Source organism: Zootoca vivipara, chromosome 1, assembly GCF_963506605.1.
Source record: "Zootoca vivipara chromosome 1, rZooViv1.1, whole genome shotgun sequence".
Lineage (NCBI taxonomy): Eukaryota > Metazoa > Chordata > Lepidosauria > Squamata > Lacertidae > Zootoca > Zootoca vivipara.
Genome location: NC_083276.1, coordinates 7,956,013 through 7,981,887, shown reverse-complemented (window position 1 = coordinate 7,981,887; position 25,875 = coordinate 7,956,013). Strand labels below are relative to the sequence as shown.

Sequence of the window (25,875 nt, the reverse complement as noted above, 5' to 3'; positions counted from 1 at the left end):
TAGCCATCTCAGCAACATTATTTGACAGCTTCCTCAAGAGTGGATCTTGCAGGACAAATTGTGTCCCCCACCTACTATACCCTCTAGCACCCGCTATTTCAAATCATTTAGCCTTCCTCCATAGAGTGCACCCCATCTCATGCCACCACTGTGGGAGGAATCATGGGGCTGTTTGATCTTAAGCCACCATATGTCTCTTTCTAAATATCTCCGTGCCCCGGGAAGTCTGCAAGCCAGTCTCTTGGCAGGCTTAAAATGCAGCACACCTGCTTCTTCCAAGGGAAGACTGGATGAAGAACTACCCAAAAATAATTCCCTGCTGAGATATAACAGGGGCTTCAAAAAGGATTCACCTATTGCGGGAACTTCTCTTCTGCTTGATCAATTATTACCAACTCCAAACAATAGCCTGAGATGCAGGTTTTTTTCTTTTCCCCTATGTGAGGATGATGTCTTTTAAACTGAATACAAATCCACCACTGCAAAATATCAAAATGCATGACAAGGGGGAATAAAACAGGCCACATCTTGCAATATACAGATCCTCGGGATGCCTCAGCAAACAAAATGCTGTGGCTGAGAAGTTGATTTGGAGAGGCATGCCAATCAGCAATCTCTGTGAAGCAGGATCCTTCCTTTAGATCAGGTACTGGAGGTTAGCTTTCGAAAATGGTCATGGTGCATAAATTTCTACTTGCTTCAGCTTATTCCATGCACCACAGAATCTCAGGTCCAACAGGGACTAACAGAAATCGTAACAGCAGCCCAGTGCACTAAACTGGACTGAGTGTGAAGTCTTGAACAAGGCAGATTGGAGTTTAAGCTCCATTCTGCCGTGAAGCTTGATGGGTAACTGTGGATAATTGTCATCTGTCCAAAGCTCTTCAAGAAAGAGTAAGACACAAATATTAGAACTGTGCAAAGTAAGCTATGTTGCTACCCTGTACTTTTCTCCAATTCGGATTTCATTGGCTCCAGACTGATTAAAATGACAAAAAGAAAAACCAGGCTACTGCTCTGAGCCAGTTGCACTTCTGTTTTAAGCAGAAATAACACTGAGTTATACCTTGGTTTTCCCCCTGCTCCTGCCAACCTAGCAGTTCGAAAGCACGTCAAAGTGCAAGTAAATGGGTACCGCTCCGGTGGGAAGGTAAACGGCGTTTCCGTGCGCTGCTCTGGCTTGCCAGAAGCGGCTTAGTCATGCTGGCCACATGACCCGGAAGCTGTACACCGGCTCCCTCGGCCAATAAAGCGAGATGAGCGCCGCAACCCGAGTCGTCTGCGACTGGACCTAATGGTCAGGGGTCCCTTTACCTTTTTATACCTTGGTTTTTCAGAGGGTTCTAACTCCTGAGGTTAGAAATATCTACTGTAATTCTTCTAAGTTTAAGTATCTGGCTGCATGGGGCCTCCTCACATGATGAAGCTATGAATTTCAGGCACTGAACTATTTCAGTAGCTGAAACTCATTGTATACATATATTTTTTACTGCTTAGGTGCACATCTGAACAAACATTAACCACAGGGGGGAAATGATACCTGTAGAAATGAATGAAAACTTGGTGGAATTGTGTAAAAAGCTGCAATATAATAGGAGCTTGATATGGTCAATGGTATAGGTCAGAACCCAAGTTCTGTAAACCACAAGATGTGGAACCAACGCTAATACATACTGAATTCAACAATGTGGACTACTTGGTATTATTAATGTTCAGAACTCACTGATAGATCTAAACTGTAATGGTCAGAAATTTAATGCTGTCCAAAGTTAAGAAAAGTATACAGAGCAGTATGGATGTGAAGCAAACAGCAAAGGAACAAAATATTAACACCTTACAGGTAAATTTGGGACCATCATATTACTTTATTTCGTCAGCAGAGGCATCCACTCCTCCCCTCCAAGTTAGGGAAATAAATAGCACACAATTCTTCAAAACTTTGCTGCATTGCCCCTGAGGTGTTCTAAATTTTTTAAGCATTTTTTTAAAGTTGCAAAAATGAAAAGTGCTTGTTTTTTGCCCTTTTTTTGCAGACGAATGAACAAGAGTGAGCAAGCGCCCTTGCTAGAATACGTGGTGCATTGATTATATGGATTTAATCTCATTTTGGTATACATAGAATAGCAGTGTATTTAGCAGGCATAACTGACACAGTGCTTTGACCCCTTCAAAGTGCCAAATGTAAGGGAGGGGGACTCTACAACTGCTGTGACTCTTTTTTACCCTGCCTCCCCCCTCGCCTTCAACCCCTTTCTTATAACTAGTAGCAACAGCAGAATTGTGTTTTTGTTTGTTTAAAGGGTGCACCCACGCGGTATGTTTTAAACATACGCTATGTCATTATGACATTTAAATCATTGTTTTAACATATGGCTTTCCACTTGTGATTTATAAAATATTTTAAACTTTTAAGTTTCCACAGCATAGTCTGCACTTCAGACACAGAAAAAGGAGCAGTTATCTTACCAATCCTGGAACCACTTTGACATTATTTACTAGCTGACCTTGTAGTATTTTAAATACAGGTCTCTGAAATAGGTTCTGAACTCAACAAAACTGTACATTTTAACCATTTATTTGTATGTAGGGGGAAAGGATTGGTTCTTTAACCCAAAATCGCTATAAATTTATAAATACAAATAGTGCTTAAGTTTTTCTTCATGCTTTAACAGGGTACAAACTGATTACAATGATGTCAAGGTTAAGCACCTCACACAAACAAGAGGAATAAAATATAAGTGTTTGCTGGTATAATGCTATCCTTAGTTGAGACATTATTAAGTTACTTTTTCACTGTTCAACACTGTTCAACACTCCCTAACTCTGCAACAGTTTTAAGGCTATATATACACACAAATGTATATTTCCAAGTTAGGGGGGGAAAGACAGATATAGAAAAACGCATTGTACATTGCTTCCTATAAAAAGGTATATTTTACACCTTTTTAAAAAAATTCTAGCTACATTGCTACAACCTATTTATATATTTTGTTGATTTTCCTTTGGAGGGGGAATCTGTTGACTGAAAGATTAAAGAAAGCTACATATTGATCATACAATATTCTCATCATAAAAAGGGACAAAATACAAGGTGCACGAAACAGTAGTTCTGCAAACACGACTGATTTGAAAAGTTATCTTTGAATGTTCAATAGGAGAAAAGTCAAATTAGTTTTATTACTTTTATGTTTTTTTTTAAGAATTAAAATTTAATCTCAACAGTTAAATATTCTGAACATGCTGTATTTCAAATCTCACATACTGTTAAAACACTAGTTTTTGTTCTAAGTCAATGGGGCCATATAAAACATACCATAAAAAGGAAGATTGTCAGACTCTGACAAATGAGTTTTCATTAACAAGAGGCAAGTATAACTTCACATGATTCTCTCAAAGCAAAAATCTTGAAAGAAGCTCATGGGGGGAGAAATTCTCGTTTCTGAAACCATATTACACCTGCTAACTGGGGGGAAATATCCACCTGTGCCTTGGGCAACAGTCAAGAGTTTTTCCCATTTCAAAAATGGGCAATTAGTTAATAAAAAATATTTATCCACATGACATCTCATTTACAAGCATTTCAAAAGACAAGGGAGAAAGTAGTTACACATATATTGTTAAATTTTGTTGTTTGTTAAATCAATCTTTATTGATATAATGGAATTCAAAGTATTTTACTTGGAACAGCAGCCAGCCCAGCCAATCAGGATGATAAAAATGCTGCAGGCTTTCACTAAATAAAGACATAGCCTCTTACATAACTGAAAATTAACTGAAGGTAAATATTTTTAAAGGTGCAAATAATCAAGGCATTTTAACCCCCATGATCTATATTTCACTGCCATGTTGCAAGGTTGGCAAACCTATCCCATTTGTTCACTGAACTTCCCATATATTTCAATAGGATTTTTAGATCCCGCCGGAATATTTTTTTTAAATCGAACAACTAAAAGTTTGATGGAGAATGAACTGTTTTATCAGTTATTTTCCATACTAGAATTGCAATGATCTGCCTTTATATAAAATAGCCTTTACACAATTTCTATGTACCTCCTGAGCACTTAGCTGGCGAGGTTGCTGCTCCCAGCAATCCAGAACCACAAATGTGAATGGAAAAGGGCTAGATTACTGTTGTTCAAAGCAACAAACCAAGCATTTAATCTAACCTTAATTGATGTAAATAAAGCAGTTCATTATTAAATAAGCATTTTGTACAACCACAATTGCACTTTACAAAACAAAAATCATACAACATAAAATTGCTTAGAGTCCAATTTACAACATATTGGTTTCAATATCACTTTTACAGAAGTCTGTTTTGCAATAGAAAATAAAAAGGGGAAAAAAAGATCATCAGTTCCTGGGCTAGGTGTTGGGACTGCTGTTTCCAGGTGTAGTCACTTCCGCCAACACATCTTTTCCCCTTCAAGTAAGGTGGAAGATGGATGTTAAGAAGGGTCACTGTGGGTAGGGTGCAATTTCCATCTGGATGGATGTAAACTCCACAGCTTATAGATGGCAGTTTTACCACATATCATCGGTTGATGCAGAGTCCTTAAAGAAAAGAGAAGGAACCCTTTAAAGTCTGGAGCGCCCAAAATTACAGCAGTTTCTGGATAATCCAGACTGAAAAGGGTAGATACGGCTATAATTTTAGGATTCTGGTGTTCTTTACGTTCAGAAGAGCTTTACTCTGGGAACAGTAATTTATGAGTGTTTAACAAGATAAGATACCTAATACACAAAAGCTATTTAGGTCAGCCCTCCCTTGTACTTAAATGGAAAGTCTGGACTTTGAAGTCATCTTATTTTTACTTGTCATTTTGTACTGTATTGTTTAATTAATGTTTTGTAGTTATTTTAAATTTATGTGGAGTACCTTATCTGAGTGGATGGAGCAGCAACAATTTTGTTGTTCCTGCAAGGGGGCAATGACAATAAAGATTATCTTATCTTATCTTATCCTACTGTCAATCATTAACATAAAAGCAGACTATTTTCAGGTGTCAGTTAAATTTTTGACTTCTGCTTTAAACTAAAAGTTCTCCTACGTTTTTTCGTTTTCCTACCCCATAAGGCAAGCTAGAAAGCAGGTTTCAGTGAAATCAACAGAACACCCTTAGAATTTGAAATCTAGGTACTCTAGACTCACATCATTAGAAGTATCTTTTAAGATGCTATTTATATAAAACAGATATTGTCCAACTGTCATTCACCTCTTTTCCTTAGTTATGTTTAAATGCTGAACAAGGCATTTCTGTGCCACATGCCAGTTCTGTGGAGATGAAGAACAGCTTGACTCACCAGATGCAAGACATCACCTGGGTACTTAAATAAGCAGCACCTTCAGATGCTCAGTATCTGATGTAACTCAGCACTTCATAATCACAGTACTGATATGCAAGTACTACTGCACCCTTTATTTCTCCAGATAAAGATGGATTTTTCTACTCCTCTGGCATTTGAAAGCAAAGCATTAAGAGATTTAAGATTTCTAGAAATGCTGAAAGTAGCTAGGGGAAATGCAAATTAAAAAATAGAGGCAAGAAATGCTTATTTTCATATAACCTTTAATATGTTTTATGTATAACTATGCAAATTAAATTGCAGAGTTTGATTTGTTAGTGAACCCAAAGGCACCTAAACATCTTGGGTTTTGTGAAAACAGGGACTCTGGCTTTAATCTCCCCCACCCCAAAATCTTCAGCTGTGCAGGACTTCAACTGTGTTTAACTTCCCTGCACCCTAATTTCAGCTTGTCACTGTGTTGAAACCACAGTTAATAACAAACTTTGGCTAATTAAACAAACCAGCTTCATAACTTGTGGTTTGAAGTTGGCTGGATGTTCAAGCCAGTTTGCTACAAATCACGTGGTCAGGTTAAAGGCCAAAGCCTTCTTGCCTGTCCACTCAAGGAGGTGATGTGACATGAAAGCACTATCACTGTACCACCAACTTCAAAAATGGTCTCTTCCAGAGCATTTCCCTACTCCTTGCCTTCTCTCACACAGCTGGGGGAGAGTTAAGAGATTTTGCTTTCCATTTGGACTGATTTGGGATTGTTAAGTCTTCTAGCATGACAAATGGTGTTTGGCACTAGCCACGGTGGATTTCAGACAAGCAAGGTTCAAACCAATGTTTCTAAAACAGGCTCATTTAGATGGATCGCGCTGGTATAAACCACATATTTGTCTCCAAATGTCATAGAAAACATTAGCTGGCTTAGTGAAGGCTTCTGTGGTCATCTTCCCAGCCACATGGGACAGGGAAAGGAGAGTGCATGTCCCACTAAACCAGATATGGGGAACCTTTTGGGCTCCAAATGTCACTGAATTACAACTTTCATCAACCCTTTCCATTCTTGTTAGGGCTGGTAGGAGTTGCAGTTCAGCAACATCTGAAGGACCATTCCCCACTCCTGCATACTGCAGCCCAATATGCAGTCAGCAACTAAGGAAGGATGGGTATAAGAATAGTCTGGGGCACCCAGTTGCCACTTTCTAAAGAACATGACTTTGAGCAAGGCTCTTAAATCAGGTGGCATTTTTGTGTTGGTAAAATACGGCATCACTAGTATTTTGCACGCATCTACATTTGTCAAGATGTCCTGGCTGAATAATTGTAAGCAATCATTTTGAATGTTGCTGACCTAGAAAAAGGTTATGGTATCATTCCAGTTATTAACAGGATTTTCTTTACGCTTCTGAATCTTGAGGTTGCTCACTTTTGATGCTTCTGTATACAGTACAGTATACTGATGTTCAAGAGAAGCCAACTGGGAAACTGGAGATTATCTTGCATAGCAGTCAAGTCATTTCAGTTTAGTTGGCATCCTCCACACAAGAAATGACAGGAATATATCTATTTCACCTTTTAAGATATTTAAAAGCCTTGTGTTGGAAGCTGGCAAATTAGAAAGGCTTATACTATGCATAAAAAGCCCTACAGAAACAGACCATCCACCAAGAATCTTCCAGTGCTTATAAGACGAGTTCTCCGAAGAGGCAAGTCACTCAAAAGCACAACACATGACCAGCCCAAGCAACCTAATTTCCTCCACTGACTCCATTTTGTCCACCCAGTTAAATTTAGCCTGGTGCAAAATGCGGCGAGGTTGTGCTCACCCATGCAGTCTGAATTCAAGAACTTAATCTAGCCTAGATTTGGTTTCTCTCCTGACTGCCAGCCTCTCAACAAGAGCTTGTTTCTATTGCTCCACCCTTTATTCTCCCTTTTCTGCTTTTTCTAGTCTCTGCAAAGTGCACCAGATACAGGGTGATATGCTATCTCTGTCATACTCAAAGCAGTCTCACTGAAATCAGTGGATTTAAGTAACTGAACTCATTCATTTCAGTGGTTCTATTCCTTGTACAACTTAGTTGAGCATCACCACTGCAATGATACAAAGAAAACCCATCTGTAGAATTATGTACAAAAGTTATGCACTGCATTAGACATGTGCTACTTTGATGTAAAATCAATGAAGACTTTGATGAGACCATTTTGTGTGGCCACAAAAATAAGCCAAAAATAAAAGTAGTTAGGAGTATTAGAGACTTCTCAACCTGTCCCCACTACCAAATGTTTTCCTTTCAACTCCCCAAGAACCTTTCTACAAGTGGGAAGGGTAGTGTGCATGCGAGGTGTGTTATGTGCCAAGGAAATAGCAAAAAGGTGCAAGCACATGTTTGAGACAGAAGATGGGGTGCGTGTGAAAATGAAGCAGAAGAGTTGTGAAAATTAAGTGGTGAAACAAAAATGCCAAGATTTTCAGTGTATTAGTCAGATAGCACTGCACACTGCATAATTCAATGATGAGATGGGGACAAGTTAATGGCTTGTCCACCAATGCTGAAGCCACAGCAAGAACAAGCCGGGTAGCCCAACTTGACACAACAGGCACCAATTCCATTTCTGACAGCCAAAATACATTGCCATTCACATGCAACAAAATGTTTCTTTCTGCAAGCATTTTTACAGCTACAATTCAAATGGAAGGCAGCCGTGCATTGGGACTCCCAACGTCAGTGATAAACAGATCTCACAAATCTGGATTTCTTTTTTTGTTTAATGAACATAATACATTTTAAGCACTTAAAAAGCTATCTCTCCAGCAACTAAACTTGTGAAAATGGTCAGTAAGGGCAGGCTGACGGGATGACAGGTTGGACAGCACTAATACTCACAGCATCATCATTTCTATAAGGATTCAGTCTGTTATAAACTGCTTCAATCACACTCCGTCTAAAGCAAGCAAGGGAAAAAAAAGGTTTTAAAGATCAGCATTTTCCAAAGAACAATTGTCATTTGAAAACAAGATATTCTCAAAATAGAAATACCTTTTAAAAAGAAAAAAAGGAAACCCATATATATATATATATATATATATATATATAATATATATATATATATATATATATATATATATATATATATATGTGTGCCATCTTTCTGCCAACTGACATTCAAGGTAGTTTACCAGAATTCCGTAAGACTGTCAACTCTCATAACAGAAAACAAGCAGACAGAATAGAAACACATCATTATACAGAAATGGATAAAAACAGCAGCTCAGCCATTTCAGTAGTAGCCAGTTTACTATCAGCAGACCAAACTAGGTAGGACACACAGCGAAACAAAACAAACACTACAGCAAATTGAACCAAACTACTGGAACTACTTACCAAAATCCCAAATAAGGAAAGCAACATTTATTTTTAAAGAATTAATCAAGTACCAGAGAACGTCAGCAGAATGAGAGGGCCAAGGACCCAAAGCATAGCACAACTAGTTATCTGCACCCAGTAGGGCTTGAATTCCCAGCAGTCCCAATACAATTATGCCACTTGAAAATCCCAAGCTCAAGCAACTGGGCATGTCTTGAACCAGGGTTTGAATCCCAGTAAAGATGTGGATGAAATTCCCAATAATACCCTTCAGTACAGGAAAAACTGGGGCTTCAGTAAAGGCTCATCCAGACAGAAAATTCCCACAGATGGTTTGGAACTTTACTGCCAAACTAAGATGAACAGAAAGAACTCCTAACAGAGATGCAAGATTTAACACTCTCAATTCATCTCTGGTTCAATGGTAGTAAAAATGTCCTATATCTCAGTGCCCAATAGCCTAATACCTAAAATTGTCAGAATGAAGAACGATTTGGCATCACAGCCTTAATTATGTTGTAATACTAGACCTTTTTATTTAATTACATTTTAATCTACCTTTCTACCTAAATTCAAGAAAACTAAGAATTAAAGACTCTTTGAATTTCCTCAAAATCTTAACAGATATGGTTTAAAGCCACCAAATTACAAAAAACTAAAAACTAAAATTGTAACACTTCAAAACGGAGCAGACAATAGCATTTAAACCCCATTTTGAGAAGCAGTGTCTAAGGGGAAATGGGAGAGATAGCTGCTTATTGAAAGGCAAACTTCCTTAGGCAGGCCTTCCATGGCCTCAGAGCCAGTACAAAAAAGACCCCCACCATTTGTGTCCACACACACATCTGACAGTGGATGGACTTAGGGCACAGTCTCATCAAATGATCTTATGGATGCAATGGCTTCATGTGAGTAGAAGCAATTCTTAAAGATACTCTGGTCCCAAACCATTTAGTCGTAAACCAGTGTTTGAATTGATCCCGGAAGCAGATTGGCAACTGGTGCAGCCTGCATGGTAGCAGAAGTTTTGATGCATTATCATCTAAGAATGGGAACTATGAATTTGGTGAAAATGCAATATCATAAAAACCAGTCTTATACATATCAAATAATACGGATTTGTTTAAGCCAGTCAAAACATATAAATATAAATATCTGAACCATTAGAATCATACACTTAAAGATTTTAAAGCGGTAAATATTTAAGAACTTCAGTTAAAGGATGAGGCCACTCTTAAAAATAGCCTGACCTTTCTTCAGCTGTGACATGACACAGGTTTACTTTTAATTTTAGAATCCACCTCCCAGTCTGCCACAGGGTATCACACATGCCTTCATTTAATATATTTAATATAATTCCAAATTTGAAAGAAAATGTTAGGGCTAATAGTTGTAATGCCCCTTTAAAAATATTTTGGTGCCCCTCCCTTTTTAAGAGTGGCCTTATTTAAAGAATTTCAAATCAACCGCAGATTTACGCAGGTGTAAACTCACTTGCTTGCCAATTCACCCCCTGGTGGAAGGTTTGGGATGCTCTCTGTTTGCAAAGTACGCATGACGTGGACTAAGTCTGGCACTCCTTCGCCCTGCTTCTTTATGATCTCTGGGAATCAGAAGTACTTTCTTTGTAAATTCAGTCCAAATGCAATTGAAAAGATTTCAACATTTTGCTTTATCTAAGACAGACTAAGATTTCAAAACCTTTGTCATATTGAATATTGTATTTACAGTGTCTCTGGCACCATAACAAAATAAGCAGGATGGAGAAAACAGTTCTATATTGGCATCTTTGCCGTGTATTTCCTACAATAAAACTTTTGGAAGCATGCAATATATTAATCTCATTAGATCATTATCTAAAAATATCAATGGTACTCTTGTAGTACATTGTAAGGGAGCTTGCTCTAAAAGAGCACTGAGATATTAGGTGCTTATACTGCCTGAGAAGACAACAAATTAGTTATAAATTGATTTCACAGAAAAATGTAACAACCATTTTTAGTAAATGAAAATTATATACTCCAACAGACCAATTTAAGAGTTTTATAAACTGAAATATTAAAACATGAGTGACATGATAGGAAACGGACTATCTTGAACAAAGATAGAGTTGTGAAATGACACAGGTTGCACTGCATAGTCTCTGTATGGAAACAATACTCAAACTAATTTGCGCAATACTTAAACCCCTTTGTATGAATTGTTAAAATAATCAAGAATCTGATTTCAGCTGCAGCATCATTTACTTTCAAGCAGTATATGAACACCGAATATCTGAAGGCTTCAAACTTCTCAATCCATCTTCAAATCAATTAACAGATAATCTGCATTATTCAGAGAACATCAGGTGTCAAGATTTTAAAATCTCATTAAAGTAACAAATCATAGGTCAGATTTTCAAAAGTGTTTTAGACCACCAACTTAGGTTGTTTGTTGATTTATAAAATATAACTATTAGAACTGACAATATTAGGATATGAATATTTGCCTTTGAACATGCCACACCACTGGTCCATCTACCCCAGCAGCATTCTTCACTGAAAGTGGCTCTCCAAGGTCTCAAGTTCAGGTTTTTTCTACTTTGGTACCTGACAGCATTTAACTGATGACATTAGAGGGATCAAGCTTGGAAACTTTCACTTACAAAGATTTCTTTTTGCAATCCAATAAACATCCATGATTATAAGGGATGCTTTATTAGGAGTAAAGGTAAAGGTATTAGGCGTACAATAGCTTTAATTAAAGTAGCAGTTTAGGATATTGGCCAGCACACTTGAGATTTCATGAAAACACCTGTAAAATGAGCTTGATGAGAAGTGCAGTTTTCTCAAAACTGCATGTAATATCAATGTAGCACCCAAAATAAAATAAGGAATGCTGTGCTAGCAAGTTTAACTTTTTCATTCTATAACATTAGGCCACATGCAGACAGTATGACACAAGAACACAGCTAGTGGAATAGGAACAGAAAAACCGATTTTCAGTAACCTTTCAGTCCCTGCAAGTTTTAGCTCAATTTGTAGGCTTTATAGTAGCCAGTAACAAACAGTCAGAGGGAAAGTCTTGACAGCTGTCAAAGTACATAGATATCAAATTTAATTCCCTATAAATACTTCTCTCTCTCTTTTCCTTTTAAAGAAAGATTAGTGAATAGTGGCCAGGATCTGAAGAGCTGCTTAAGCAAAAGCAAGGGGCTTGGCACTAACCCACTGAAACCAGCTATTCTCTTCTCCGAGGCCCACATGTCCATCACAAAAGCAGACTGCTTGGGGAGGGGGGACAAGTTCCCTTGACATCATATTGATAGTTGCACAGTTCTATGGATCCTGGACAGTATTTCAAAGGAAATACTTAATTTTTGTTTTGGCTAAACATTTTGAAGTACTAAGGCCAGAATCTGTATTTTACCATCAACTATTTATGACAAAGGCTTCTAATACTGAAACCGAATAAAGAGCAAAGATATCAGATTTATTTTGCCAAGTTCTTTTATTGTGAATTGTGAACATCTAGTATAGTCTACATCATTCTAATGCTATGTTATGTTTTGTACAAAAATAAAGGGATTAAAATTTATCTGAACTACACAGTTCAATAACCTAAAGCTACAGTACATTTAAAATACATTCTCCACTAAAATACATTTATACTCAATAGAAATATATATATATACAATCCACAAATTATTTATGGCACAAATGTAACCCATCTGTTGGCCTTCATCTTGCAATATATTTTTTGTGTCCATGCATATTGTAGCTTCTCATTAACTTAAAACACTTTCTCAAACTGCAGCACAAGATTGATGAAAGACAGATGAATAGTGTTGACTGCAACTGCTCTTATCTAAAAGGAGGCTGTGGTTTTAGACGTCTGAAAAACACTGTATTTCTACGCTTGTGGAAACATGTTCTTGCATCCAAAGATCTACTTACTTCAGTCTTCTAAATGAGAGAAAATATCTATACTGAAACATGTGTTTTACTGAAGATATATAGTCTACACCGAGGTGATCACATTAATTCACTGAAACACAGACATTTAAATAGTTATAATAGTCGACATATACGTATTACAAAATGTATTTCAAAACAGTTTCCCCACCCAAGCCTTAAAGTGCTGCATCTGTGCAAGCTCCACAAAAATTAACAAGAGCTTGCACTGATGGAGCAGCTTAAGGATCTTAGTAATGAAAAGTTGAGGGTTTTTGTTTTGAAGAGCTGGGCTAGTCCCACAGGGTTGGATCCAGACCTGCTGATCCATGAAATGAAGAACTCCCTTTCATTTGCAGAAGTGAGTTGGGTCCAGTGGAGGTTCCTACTCAACAAACTGGACACTCCAATGGGCAGAAGGTGGGAAGAAATTTTCATCAGTTACTCCTCCCCCCATGAGGCTCCACACTCTCTACTGTAGTTTTTTGTGGCATACCAGAATGTCATGGGGAGGGGTGGGGGGAGGTGATCACCTCTATCTTCTTCTGCCTGCAGGAGCATACAGTGTATGGAACTGAACTCTGTGCAACTCCAGATCCAACTCATTGTCTGTAATCCTTGAAGTATTTTTTTGGAATAAACTTTTCAAATATGTAGTTTATATTGGAAGTTGCAGGTGGGGTTAGTATTACTTACTACACAATTACAGCTGAAATTGTTTGACATTGATATAAAACAGATTAGAACAGACAGCATAATTCATAACTGCCATTATTTTTTTTCTAAACTAGTCACCAACATAGCTCCTTTGCAAAAAGAAACAAAATTGAATGGTGAAATTAAATATTTTTCCTAGTACGTTGGGTCAAAAGTACAAGCTCCTGTGAATTTATTCAACCAAGTAGTTCCGTTAGCGCAAGAAATGTGCAATAGAACTAGCCCCTGCGTCCCCTTCACAGCATGTTCACCCCAACCCTCCAAAACAGTCTGGGAGTCAGTACAGAGGGAGGAGTAGGGGGAAGTTATTTTGTGCAAACGGAGAATCTTACATATATGGAACTACTTTGTTGGATATTGCACATAACCAGAAGACACTGGGTTGTAATCCAAAACTGTATGAGAGGAAGGCAACTTGTGCCACGGATCATTCCCTCCCGCCTCAGTAGCCCCACCCAAGAGCCTCGCTTGAGGGCTGGAGGACCTATCAAATTTTGCAGGCTATGTTGTGTCCAAGACAGCAGTATTTGAGGAACTATTCAGTTACCTTCTGAATACTATACAAGCCTGAAAGGTGATTCCTTTCACTGCAGCTCCAGATACAGCCTACCAAAGAGGCTTTCTGGGGGAAAGGGGGTGCAAGGGGCTGCAGGGGGGGAGAGGGAAAGAGTTGGCAGGGGACTCAAAGTTAGTTTATTCAACACTGATATCAGAAGCCCATTACCAGAGAACAATTCCACATGTTGCCTTCCACTCACAGCACACTGAATGACAGTTTCCAGTTCAGAACCGGTCCCAATAATGCCTGAATTGATCTTTAACACACCTCAGTTTTTAAAAGTAGGATAGGGAAATAATGCATGAAAATGTCAATACTGTATTAACTGGCAGCTCCCTTTAGGACTGCTCTTGTGCCAAATCCCCAAACTGCTTTTTGAACTCAGGAAAATTCAAAGAGCAATTCAAGAGTTCTGAAGGGGACTAAACAGAAAATATTCAAAATGCTGAGGTATATTCACACTGCCCTTTGGATCGCAGCTATGGCATCTATTCACGAATTAAAGTCTAGCTAATTCCACTTACACAAAGAAAGAACTGTAAGGTCAAGTTTCATTTATGAACATGGATTTTGTTACACACACATACACACTCATCAGTGAAATGGTTTCAGTCATATGGGATGATATCAAAATAAGTCTATGCATACAAAGTGCTTCCACACATAGATGAGGATAGATGATTTTCCTTTCTTGCTGTAGCTCCTCATATCTATCAAATACTGCTTGGATGCCTAAACCCTCCTAAGCAACTTTTCAAGCGGGGCAAAGAGCTGCAGTAGAACAAGCTATTTGCAACATTATGGTGCAGTTTTGCCATCCTTTAGTTCCCAAGGATGAAAAAGTGTGGACAAACAAGAAAACACAAGTATTATTTTCTGATGCCTCTCCTCATTTAATCTATTAAATTTTGAAGAATATCTTACCAGGTCATTACAAACATAACATTCCTTGCCCCCAGTTACCTTCTGAATACAATACAAGCCACAATTTGTAACATTCATGGAAAGTGACTCCAAAACATGGAATACCAGTGGCCACTAACTGCAATTCTCCCAGTGTAAAGAGAATGTGCAAAATAAGAACTACATCACTACTACTAGTGAGCATTTGAATAAAACTTTCAAGAGTTCAAAGTGCTTCACATTCATAATCTTGCTGTATTTCCTATAACCGCCCCATAATATTGTTCAATATTATGATCCCTCTAGTTAAAATGGAAGGGAAGGGGGTCAAGAGTAGTAAGTTCATGGCCAAAATGAGATTGAACCAGACTTCCTAATACGTAGCTCAGTCTCCTAGGCACTACATGACACCAACTCTCAGTAAACAAGCCATTGAATCAATTTAAGATGACAAAATATTAAATAAACAACATTTATGTTCAGCTCAGTTAAGCGTCGACAGAATAAAAAAATAAAGTGCAAGAGATTTTTAAAAACTCATTCATTAATATGGCAGGCGTAAAAATATTTCATGTTAGTGCATGGGACTTATGACTTCAGAGCCTTTAATCACCTTATGTCAATTACACTATATTATTATTATTATTATTATTATTATTATTATTATTACCACCACCATAATCAAATTTATTGGTCACTTTTTTGCCACAGGCACTCAGCAAACTCATTTTTAAAAAATCTAATTTTTACTTAACATTCACAATAAAATGGTTTCTTTATTTTGGAAATAAACATATATTACAACTTATAGTTTCAATACATACTTACTAAGTCCTGTTGAACATACTGGAACATCTAAGGAAACATGCACAGTATTGCACTGCACATGTTCAAAGGCACTATAAAACAGTGTGAAACACCTTTTAAATGCATGCTTTAAACCAGAACCAGTTTTGAACCATATGGCACAAAATTATACGAAACGCAAAATACCAAATTAAATCATCTATGACAGTACTGATTTCAAATTTACTATTACACAAGCATAACAGATAGTAATAAACTATTAATTTAAATTTGATCATATGATGATGGCTGTCTTCTCAGCAACCAGGATCAAAAATTGCTTAGTGTCTAGAATTATTGCTGGCAAAGAGCCCCATCATAAATGTTATATTCAAATATTTCTCCAATGTAAGAAAAATTGCCAACACGCCTATTTTGACAGGACATACTACACATATCCAAAAAGGCAAGAAAAGTACCTTTTTGTGAGGTGTAATGCTGAATGGCACTTAAGAATTTAAGAAAAAGCTTATAGATGCTTAGGACTTAGCTGTTGGGCATTTGTTTAGAAATAAAATTACTTATTTTTTTTTAAAAGAGCCACCTTCTACTCTGCTTTCCAGGAACTTGTCCAGCTCTGCTTCTCTCTTCACTGCCTCTGGTAATACCTTTGGTGCATTTGGGAAACAGATCAATATCACACTCATGTTGTCTCGGCTTCCCTGGAGTGGGAGGGATGGAGAAAAAGAAGAGAGTTTGATGAAGTTCTATTTTCCAGCATATTATTCACACAAGTCTGACAACTTTATTAATACAAGAAAATGATAGTAATCATAACTTTCACCAATTTCTCACTCCATCACTGAATGTGAGAAAGTATCCATTTGCTTCTATAACTCTTGTTCAACAAAGTCACTTTGTTCAAAGCTTACATGAGTTATTATGGCTCCCCTTTTGGCAAAATACAGATTGCAACTGCAATACTAGTAACACAACAAAGCACACTGTCTCAGTGATAATATTAAAGGCATAGTCTCCAACTTCTTGCATACTTTTTATGAAAGTGAAGGTTAATGAAACAAATGAGGAATGGGTAGTTTAGCTAAGGTACAAAATAGAAGAGGAAACAGTTTTTCAACAAAAGGCCTAGTTGGACTAAACTAGATACAACAGCTGTTGCATGTATCTTTTGACCTGCTCCCACCAAACCTCCATGATACAAATTTTAAGAAAAGTGTGGTGGTGGAGAAATATTAGTAAGTAAAATTAGAGTCCAATTTGACTATATGAGACCAGTAGCTTAAAACAATTCACTAATGCAAATGTTTTTCTCCAAAGAATGTAGAAAGCTGCCTTATATAGTCAGATGATTGGTCCATCTAGCCTAGTATTGTTCACACTGACTGGCAGCAGCTTTCCAGGTTTTCAGACATGAGTCTTTTCCACCCCTACCTGGAGATGCTGAGGATTGAACCTTGGACTTTTGGATTGCAAAATGTTAAACAATGAGCTACAGTCTTTTCCCTACTTACAAAATCCAGCAACCTAGTAGCAAAGCAAGTCAGATTTAAGCATGTGTGTTCAATATTGGTCCCAGAGAGTCAAAACCAGCTAAAATTATGACTGAAAAGGTACCACTTTCAACACCAGCCGTATCCATCATTTGCCAACACTACAACTGATCATACACATTTCAATATATCCCATATAAAACTTCTGGCTACCTTATACAAGCAAGTGTCGACTATCTCATTGCAAACTCTTTCAAGGTCATCAGTGACTTCAAGCCTTGATCTGACAAATTCACACAGCTCTTCATTTCCCATAACATCCCAGATGCCATCACAGGCCAGTATGATGAACTGATCATCATCTTCTGATCTCTCAATTTCATAAACTTCAGGCTCAGGTGAGACAAGTTGCTCTGTAGGGCCTTTCCCATGGACACATTTGTAATCAAAGTCTCCAAGTGCTCTAGACACAGCGAGGGAGCCATTCACACGCTGAATCATGACTGAACCACCTGCATTCTGTATACGTTCCTTCTCCAGTGGATTATTTGGTTTGTGATCTTGTGTAAAGAAATGAACCTTTCTGTTTCTACAAATCAATCCTCTAGAATCTCCACAGTTGATAAAATAAGTATGCTGAGGAGAAATGAGGACTCCCACAGCTGTTGACCCGCTTCTGTCCGCACCATGCTTCTTCTCAGAAAGTAGCCTCATTTGTTCATCAATTTGCAGAAAACCTGTTCTGATTCCTGTCTTTACACTTTCCACGGATGGTGAAGCTCCACGGCCTTTAAAATCATGATTGCTTGTGATGTGATCTAATAAATGCTCGCAGCAGTATTTGGCAACTTGGGATCCAGCGTGTCCATCATACACAGCAAAAAAAGACCACCCATCAAGTCCATTTGGTAAGCCAATTACAGCTGTATGCGCATCCTCCATCTCAACTCGCCAACCTTGCATGCTACTTAGCCCATAACGTAGTCCATTGCCCTGCCCTTGGGCATTGTGCTTCTCCATCTTTGGCTTATCTAAAAATGCTCCCATGATGTCTTGTTCTTTAAGATCTACAGAGACAAAAAGATCTGCTGTTAAGCTATTTTAAAGACAGTTAACAGTTTAATCATATGCTGAACATGTTGCTTAAAGAAAACACGAACCTGAACTGCAGTGCTTACTGTATGAAACAGACAGAATATGTTTAATTAACGTGGAGCTGCACTGTTCAGCTTTTGTGGCTTTGTGAACTTCACTCTTGGGAATAGTTTGTGTATTATTATAAATATTTAAATTGTTACTATGCAAGAGAATGGCTTGCGCTTTATTAATGTGGCTTTTATCAAAACATCTGCAGTAAGTGTAAATAAATCAAACCACAGCTCAGACTCTTAAGAAATAAACAAAGTTCAGTGGATTCTTGGTTGCACTGTATAGTAATATTTTCAGTCACCCATTTGTATACCAACACACCAAACCCAGATTTAACTAGATCCATCTTGTCATGTACTTGGCCAGTAACCGTCATGGAAGCTACCTGGAATGGAACATCCCCAACTGGAAAGCAAAGAGTATGTGTGTGTGTGTGTGTGTGTGTGTGTGTGTGTGTGTGTGTGTGTGTTGTGGTGATGGTGACTATACTGGACCAAAATCAATTCACTGGTTTCAAGACAGTCACATTTTGCCCTGTTCTGGGATTTTTAATGAAAAGCATTCTATAAGACCCCTAAATAAATGAATAAATCCATTTATTGCCCATCTATGGTGAAAAGTAATCTATAAATACTGGGAAATCTACATAAATTAATTTTCTCTTATCTTTCAGTGAGTAGATTTCAAGGCTGCTTGTCAATATCCTTCTTAAACTGTGGCACCTGGATCTGGACCAAGGCAGAATAGAGTGGTACTATTACTTCCCTTCATCTGGACACTATACTTTCTGTTGATGCAGCCTAGAATAGCATTAGCTTTTATTGCTGCTGCTTCACACTGTTGACTCATGTTGAACTTGTGGTCTACTAAGAACCCCTAGATCCTTTTCACATGTAAGCCACCAGGTATCCCTCATCTTCTATTTGTGCAGCTGGTTATTCCTGCCTAATTTGTACTGTTACATCAACAACTGATGTGCTCCAATAGGAAAATAAGAGGACAAAATTGACTCAACTGGGATATGGACATTGTTGTGACTTAAGACTGTAAATCATACTTGCATCTGCTTAGCATCATTAATTTTTAAGTTTTTGTGGGTTTTGTTTGAAAGAGCACAGCTTTCAACACAGGTAAGTGGTAATGGTACACTGTTCCAGTATATCCACTCTCAGTGATGTTTTTCTTCATAGATTCTCATTGTTTATTCTACCTGAATATATTTTAGAAACAAAATCTGTATTCATGCCATAGTTACTGAAGATGCATAGTTATTGAAGAAGTTTTCCAAAGAAATCTTACATCTATTTTAAAAAGAATGTATATTATTCTTAACACATAAAGAAGTCTTTAAGCAATCATACAAATTCCACATTATAAACAACACCCTAAAGTTATAAAGGTTTAAAGTTTCAGTCATCTACAAATGGGGATGTGCATACAATTTCAACTAACAACTGGACCGGATTGCTTTGAAGCCTCTAAAATATTCTGAGTAAAGTTCACACCTTTTAGAAAAGTAAGAGTTTCGTACAAGATGACAAAATCTGTAGCTCTCCACCAGGCCACCAAACATCTGCAAAGCCACAATATACAGTACGCTGCATTCAGCCTTAAGATCATATGTTGTGCATGCCTGGCATGACATGGTCTCCCACACAGTGGAATATGAATGATCTTCGGAGCCAGTTGTCTACACAATTAGGAAGTAACCCTGCTTGTTGGACAGAGGCAAGAACCACGGGAATGATTGGCCACAGACCTGGGTTTAGGGATGAGAACCCTGAACATAGCAAAGGCCCGTCTAGTTCAGCATCCTATTCTCACAGCGGCTAACCAGCTGTGTATGTAAAGCCTTTATTGCAACAGGAAACACTGGCTGTAGCACAGTAAGGGTAATTAAGGGACACTATTGTCATAAAGATGGAAGAACAGGAAATAGAAGAGAGATGAAGCAGGAATCTCTGGGAACAACAGGTTTAGACAGGGGAAAGAACAAGTACAAGAGCAGGAAATGCTGCCTGAATATGCTGTTTCATATGTATTTTATTTTATTCCTGCACTAGCTGGCCTGGCCACGCATTGCTGTGGCTCTTCCATATAATTCACCCCACCCTGTCCCTATCCATGATGTATCCCACCCCTCCCCCCACCCCAGCTTATCCCTGTGATTCCCCCCCACCCTGTCTCGACCCATGATGTACCACATCCCCTCCCCCCCCTGGCTTATCCCTGTGACTGGTCCCACCGTGTCCTGACCTAACCCATCCCCTCCTCCCCCCCACCCCCACCCAGGCAAGTCAGTACCTCCATTCAGCCTAGTTTGTAAAAGCTTCGGCCTCGTATGTAAACAGGAGCCGAGGTGCTGTGGAGAGGGAAGGTTTTATAGGTGCAGTACCAATGTAGCCGCCGCTAGAGGGCGCTGGTTTGCAACCTGGTTCTTTTCCCAGCATGCATTTTCGTCTGAGTGGTGTGTTTTGAAACACTGGGTTTGGGTTTTTTTAGCTGGCACAGGTGTGACATCTGTCTTTGAAAATGGTACGGGGTCACTCTCATATTCACATGTGGCATTGTGTCAAAATTTGAACGCAATCGGTCAAGCAGTTTTGGTGAAAAGCAGATACTAACGGACATGGCCAGTTTACATTTTTATATATATAGATTAGATCTCAGAGTGATTCTATTTGAAGAATCTTTAGTAAGCATATTTGGAGAGCTTCTCAGGGCTATAAAGCAGGATGTAACTATTCTGAATAATGAATATATAATACTAGGGAAATACATATGACTCTTAGACCTGAATTTATCTATTCTGAATTGTGGAGCAAAGAAATATATAATTGCTCACAGACTGTTGAAGAATTACTACTACTACTACTACTACTACTACTACTTATTAACTTATTTTTAATCCCTAAGAAACAAGCCTAGACAAGGCTGATAAAGCATCAGAAATTGCAGAATTTTTGGAGAGGTACAAGCCATCAAGCCTAGCACTTCACTGTCCACAGACAAGACTGCAACTTCCAAGCCAAGCATTCACTCAGTATTCCCTCATATCAACTCTTTCTCATACCCAAGATTGAAACATGGCTCCATAACTAGATCTTGTATATCATAATAGCCTGGAACATGAGCTGTGAACAGTCTCAGTTGAATTATCACCTACCTTAAAAAAGTTTTAAGCATTACCAAAATATGAGAAGAGCCATGAATACTTGAAATAAACCATATAAGCATAGCTGCCAAGTATCCCGTATCCGCCGGGAAAACCCCTTTTTTCTTACTGTTTCCCGGCGGTCTCCCGTTTGCTGATAAATCCCGGCATTCTCCCTTAAATTCGCTTCTTCCCGGCGGCCATTTTTCTGGTGCCGCTTTGCCCTTCTATGGGCACCAGAAAATGGCGATGCCGGCGCCGGAAGTCGCTTCCGCGCATGACCGGAAGTTGCGTGACGCGACTTCCGGTGGCGCTTCACCCTTCTATGGGCATCAGAAAATGGCGGCGCCGGAAGTCGCTTTTACGTATTTCCGGTCATGCGCGGAAGCGACTTCCGGCGCTGGCGCCGCCATTTTCTGATGGCCATAGAAGGGCGAAGCGCCACCGGAAGTTGCGTCACGCAACTTCCGGTCATGCGCGCGCTGCCGATCCCGGATCTTTACGACCCGGACTTGGCAGCTATGTATAAGCATTCATATAACCACAGTACACAAAGGGAAATCTTATAAATATATTTATCTGTCTTTTAGCTAAACAAGTAATATATGTTGAAACTGTCATTGCATTGCCATTCACTTTCTTCCCAAAAGTCTAAAGTAGTTATCATATGAATGCAATTCCTCCAAATATAAGGGCTGGGGTGCAGGTCAAATAATACATGATGTCAGAAATGCATACATGGCAGACTCTTTTTATGTCATCATGAGATTATTCAAGAATGAAGGCCTTGTGCTTCACAGACCTGCAAGACTCATCAGGGAGTAAGTCAGGTCTGTGCATACACAAGCACACACACTCCTCATTTTGCAACAGGCATCCTGCAATTTTTGGGTGCATCTGCTCTGCTCCCCTGCCCCAAATCACTTACATGTCCTAGTTTCTCCTCTGGGTTACACACTGTACTTATGTGTATACAGTGGTACCTCGGTTTGCAACTGCCTTGGGGAGCGACCGCTTCGGTTTCTGACCACTGCAGACCCGGAAGTGTTTACATCCGGGTTCCGCGGTGCTCAGATGCGCTGAAGTGATCTGCGCAGTGTGGTCGCAAACCGAGGGACCACTGTACAAGATCATGAGGCTCAAGTGGAAACATGAAGCAAACACATAAATGGTCAACACAATCACACAATTCACTCCTGTTTCCAGGAGTCACAACTACAACCAAGTCAACTGCATATATTTTATGAAAGAGGGGCTTCCATCTGATCTGGTATGGTGTCCCAGAAAAGAATGGTGTCATCTAGAGATTTATTTATTTGCAGGATTTTCTCTAACACTTCAGTAAATGTTCCTAGTTTACAAGAGATGGGTTAGTTCCTGCACTCCTCAGGGTGACTATTCTCTAGTCTTGGGGCCAAAAGTATTTCAATTAGCAAAATATGGTTTCCACTTGCCATGCAAATGAAGTGTGTAAACAAGAATCTGACCTGGTCTGCAGGGCAAACAAACCACAACTTGCTGTTCAAATTTAACAGAAAACTATGATTTCCCACAAACCAAGAAGCAGCAAATGAAGTGGAACATTGAGGAGTATTCGTCTGTGTGAGCAGAGGGCCTGTTCCAATTAACACAAGGCTAGGGAATCTTTCCTCCTGGGACGGCTGCATCCGTTCAGGCATAAAATGTGTCAGGGGCCACATACCAGTGATGAAAAGGAGTGCCACTCCGCTGTTACACACCCCATTCCATCAAGTCATGCTCACATGCAAGCACACCCATTCATTCATTCTCTTTCACACATACCATCTATTCAATTCACACACAAGCCCCTCACTACAATTTGCACTGAGAAACATATTCATTCCAATGGATCCCCCCCCCCCACAAGAAGCAGGGGGTTGATCCAGATAGAAACCCTTGCTGGGGAGTGTAAGAGAGACTTTTATCTTTTGCCCCTTGCTATATAGCACAATGTAATCCAACATGGTTCCAACATTCACTCCAATGGATCATTTCTTGACAAAGCAAATTGCAAATACCAATCCTGATCAGAGCCACATCAAGGTGCATAGAGTTAAAGCCCCACTACACCCCCATGTCAGAGTCCCAATCCAAATTTGGCCCATTGTGCTCAGTATCTGCTACTTTGCTGTGCTGGTTGAGGATGAAAAGAGAGCAGTAGGGATCTCAAGGAACTGAACCACTGTTAGGCACTACACATACTGTCTCCACAGTATATTGCTTTTTACCTTCAACAATATTTTTTTTATATTTTATCATAGGTTTTTGAACTTTGTGCATCTAATAGGTTGTATAGTAGTGATCCCTTACTATCATGTTTTGTTATATACTGGGGTCAGTTATTCTGCATGTAAGTTAGTCTGAACATTATATATTATCACCAGCTAAACCAGGGCGGCCCAACTTTTCATACCAAGTCGTTGCAAGAGTACTTCGGCATGAAAACTGGAGGCTGCACACTTGTTTTTTAAGCGTTCCCCCCCCCCGAATTTTTCCGTTTTTTCTCCAGGCCTTCACATCTCTACTGTTGCCTACTACCTGCCCATAGGCAACCACCATATTACTCTTGATATTTCGAGTATATGTGGAATAGTACTAGACTATATGGGGGTTTGCAGACAGATTGCTTGCCTTAGGGGGCTTACATTAAAAATATTTATTGTAGGAAAGATAGCAAAGAAACGGAAAAGAGAGACGAGGTTCAGAAGGGATGATGTGAACAATGGCATTATTCAATATTTTTAAGACTCAAAAGACTTTGTAAACTTCTCTCGATACATGTTGCAAGAAAATGTTATGGTGATTTCAGAGTGTTTATATGGATTGTTTGTATTTGTATGTATAATGATATTCACTACTTTAGTATTTTATATAAGTAGGCGGTAAAGTTAAAACTGCTTTCACGAAATTAGTCATTAAACAAGAACTTTATTTCTAGGCAAGGAGTGTTTGACCTGTGTAGGGAGGTGGGCTTATATTTTATGTGCAGACTAGTAACTTTTTTTGCCAAGGTGATTTGCAAGGCTAGGGTAAGTCAAAGGCATCATACTATCCACAAGTCACCTATAGTTCCTGCTCAACATGACCAAATAGAAATGATATACTGTATTAAACTTCTAATTATCATTAGTACTATCATGAAAATGCATCTCATTCTACTGTTGCGGTAGCAAGGTGGACTAAGTGCTTTGGGTCTATGTTCTCAGAGCAAAGAACTCCTGTTCCAAATATCAGAATAATACTGACTTTCCCAGTAGTTGCCTTTCAGCTAAGAAGTGTACACCAAGTTCTTCACAAGAAAGTGCCCATGTACTCTTCCAAAACAATTTACTGCTTATTTCTGGGTAAATGCCAAACAAGTGGGTACATGACATGAATGAGAAATACTTTCTGGATATACAGCAGTGGGAAAAGCTTTCAAAGTAGCAGAGCGTGTTTTCAGAAACCATGTTTCCCCCATGACAAACCACATAACGTTTCAAGTTAACATCTGTTTGTTTATGACAACAGTTCACATGCTCTTTTAATGTAGTGCTAATGCTGTTAGCGCTCAGCATTTCTACTCATACACAAATCTCCAGAAATTAATCCAGAGAGCAGGCTTCTTGAATACAAAAAAATAACTACGTTTTGCTAATTTATTAGCAGTCTCATGATGGATAAAGTACCCAACAAGTACCACCGATGGTAATGAAATGTGTATGACAGAGACCCAAATATTTTCAGTGTTGCACACCATGCTATAAAGTGAAGTGATGACAAATTGTTATAAAGGTTATAGCAATGACTGCATGCATGCTTTCTGGAGGCACCCAACATCAAAAGAATAAATATAGCCATCTAAAAGCATACTAAGACAGGAAAGTGTAGGAATAGATTGTCAATGTCATCACAGTACAAGATCAACAGGATGTCTTAACAATTTTGTTCAAGTGCAAAAGTGTAAGTATATAATAAACATCTAGATTAAGTGGCCAATAAAGTGTCAAAAGTTAGATTTTGAACTAGCAAGCAAGTTCTGAAAACTCAGAAATGTCGGTTGACTATCTGAAGCAAACTTATATATTCCGTGTATGTGGTAGTCGTGTTTGCAGCCTCTGAAGGAGCAGATATGCATCTTGGGGATACTGTACTTCTGGATTCATTACTATTGCTTGAGGCTCAGGTGGCCTTGGTGGCATGGAGTGCCTTCCATCAGCTTCAACTGGTGGCCCAGCTGCACCCCTATCTGGACAAGGAAAGCCTAACTTCTATCATCTATGCTCTGGTAACCTCTAGGTTAGATTACTGCAATATGTTTTATGTGGGGCTGCCTCTAATAACGGTTTGGAAACTATCTGGTACAAAATTCAGTGGCCAAGTTGCTCACCAGGGCAAGTGAAGTTGAGCAAATAACATCAATTCTGGCCCAACTGCATTGACTGCCAATTAGTGCCAATTAGTTTCTGGGCCCAATTCAGAGTGCTGGTTTTGACCT

At 38.9% G+C, this 25,875-nt stretch overlaps 1 protein-coding gene across 3 annotated transcripts in view; it reads right to left on the bottom strand.

Annotated features, from left to right (window-relative positions):
* Nucleotides 1-1,737: 1,737 nt before the first annotated feature.
* Nucleotides 1,738-25,875, bottom strand: part of PPM1A (protein phosphatase, Mg2+/Mn2+ dependent 1A) — a 37,560-nt gene continuing 13,422 nt past the window's right edge. For 2 of the 3 annotated variants that reach the window (XM_060271284.1, XM_060271287.1), the window contains exons 2-6: nt 17,288-18,141; nt 16,168-16,285; nt 10,161-10,269; nt 8,187-8,244; nt 4,564-4,918 (exon numbers count right to left, since the gene is read on the bottom strand). In XM_060271284.1, the coding sequence (XP_060127267.1) occupies nt 4,856-4,918; nt 8,187-8,244; nt 10,161-10,269; nt 16,168-16,285; nt 17,288-18,121 (1,182 nt within the window). In that variant the 5' untranslated portion in view covers nt 18,122-18,141 and the 3' untranslated portion in view covers nt 4,564-4,855. The other variant, XM_035104175.2, reaches the window with a different exon arrangement.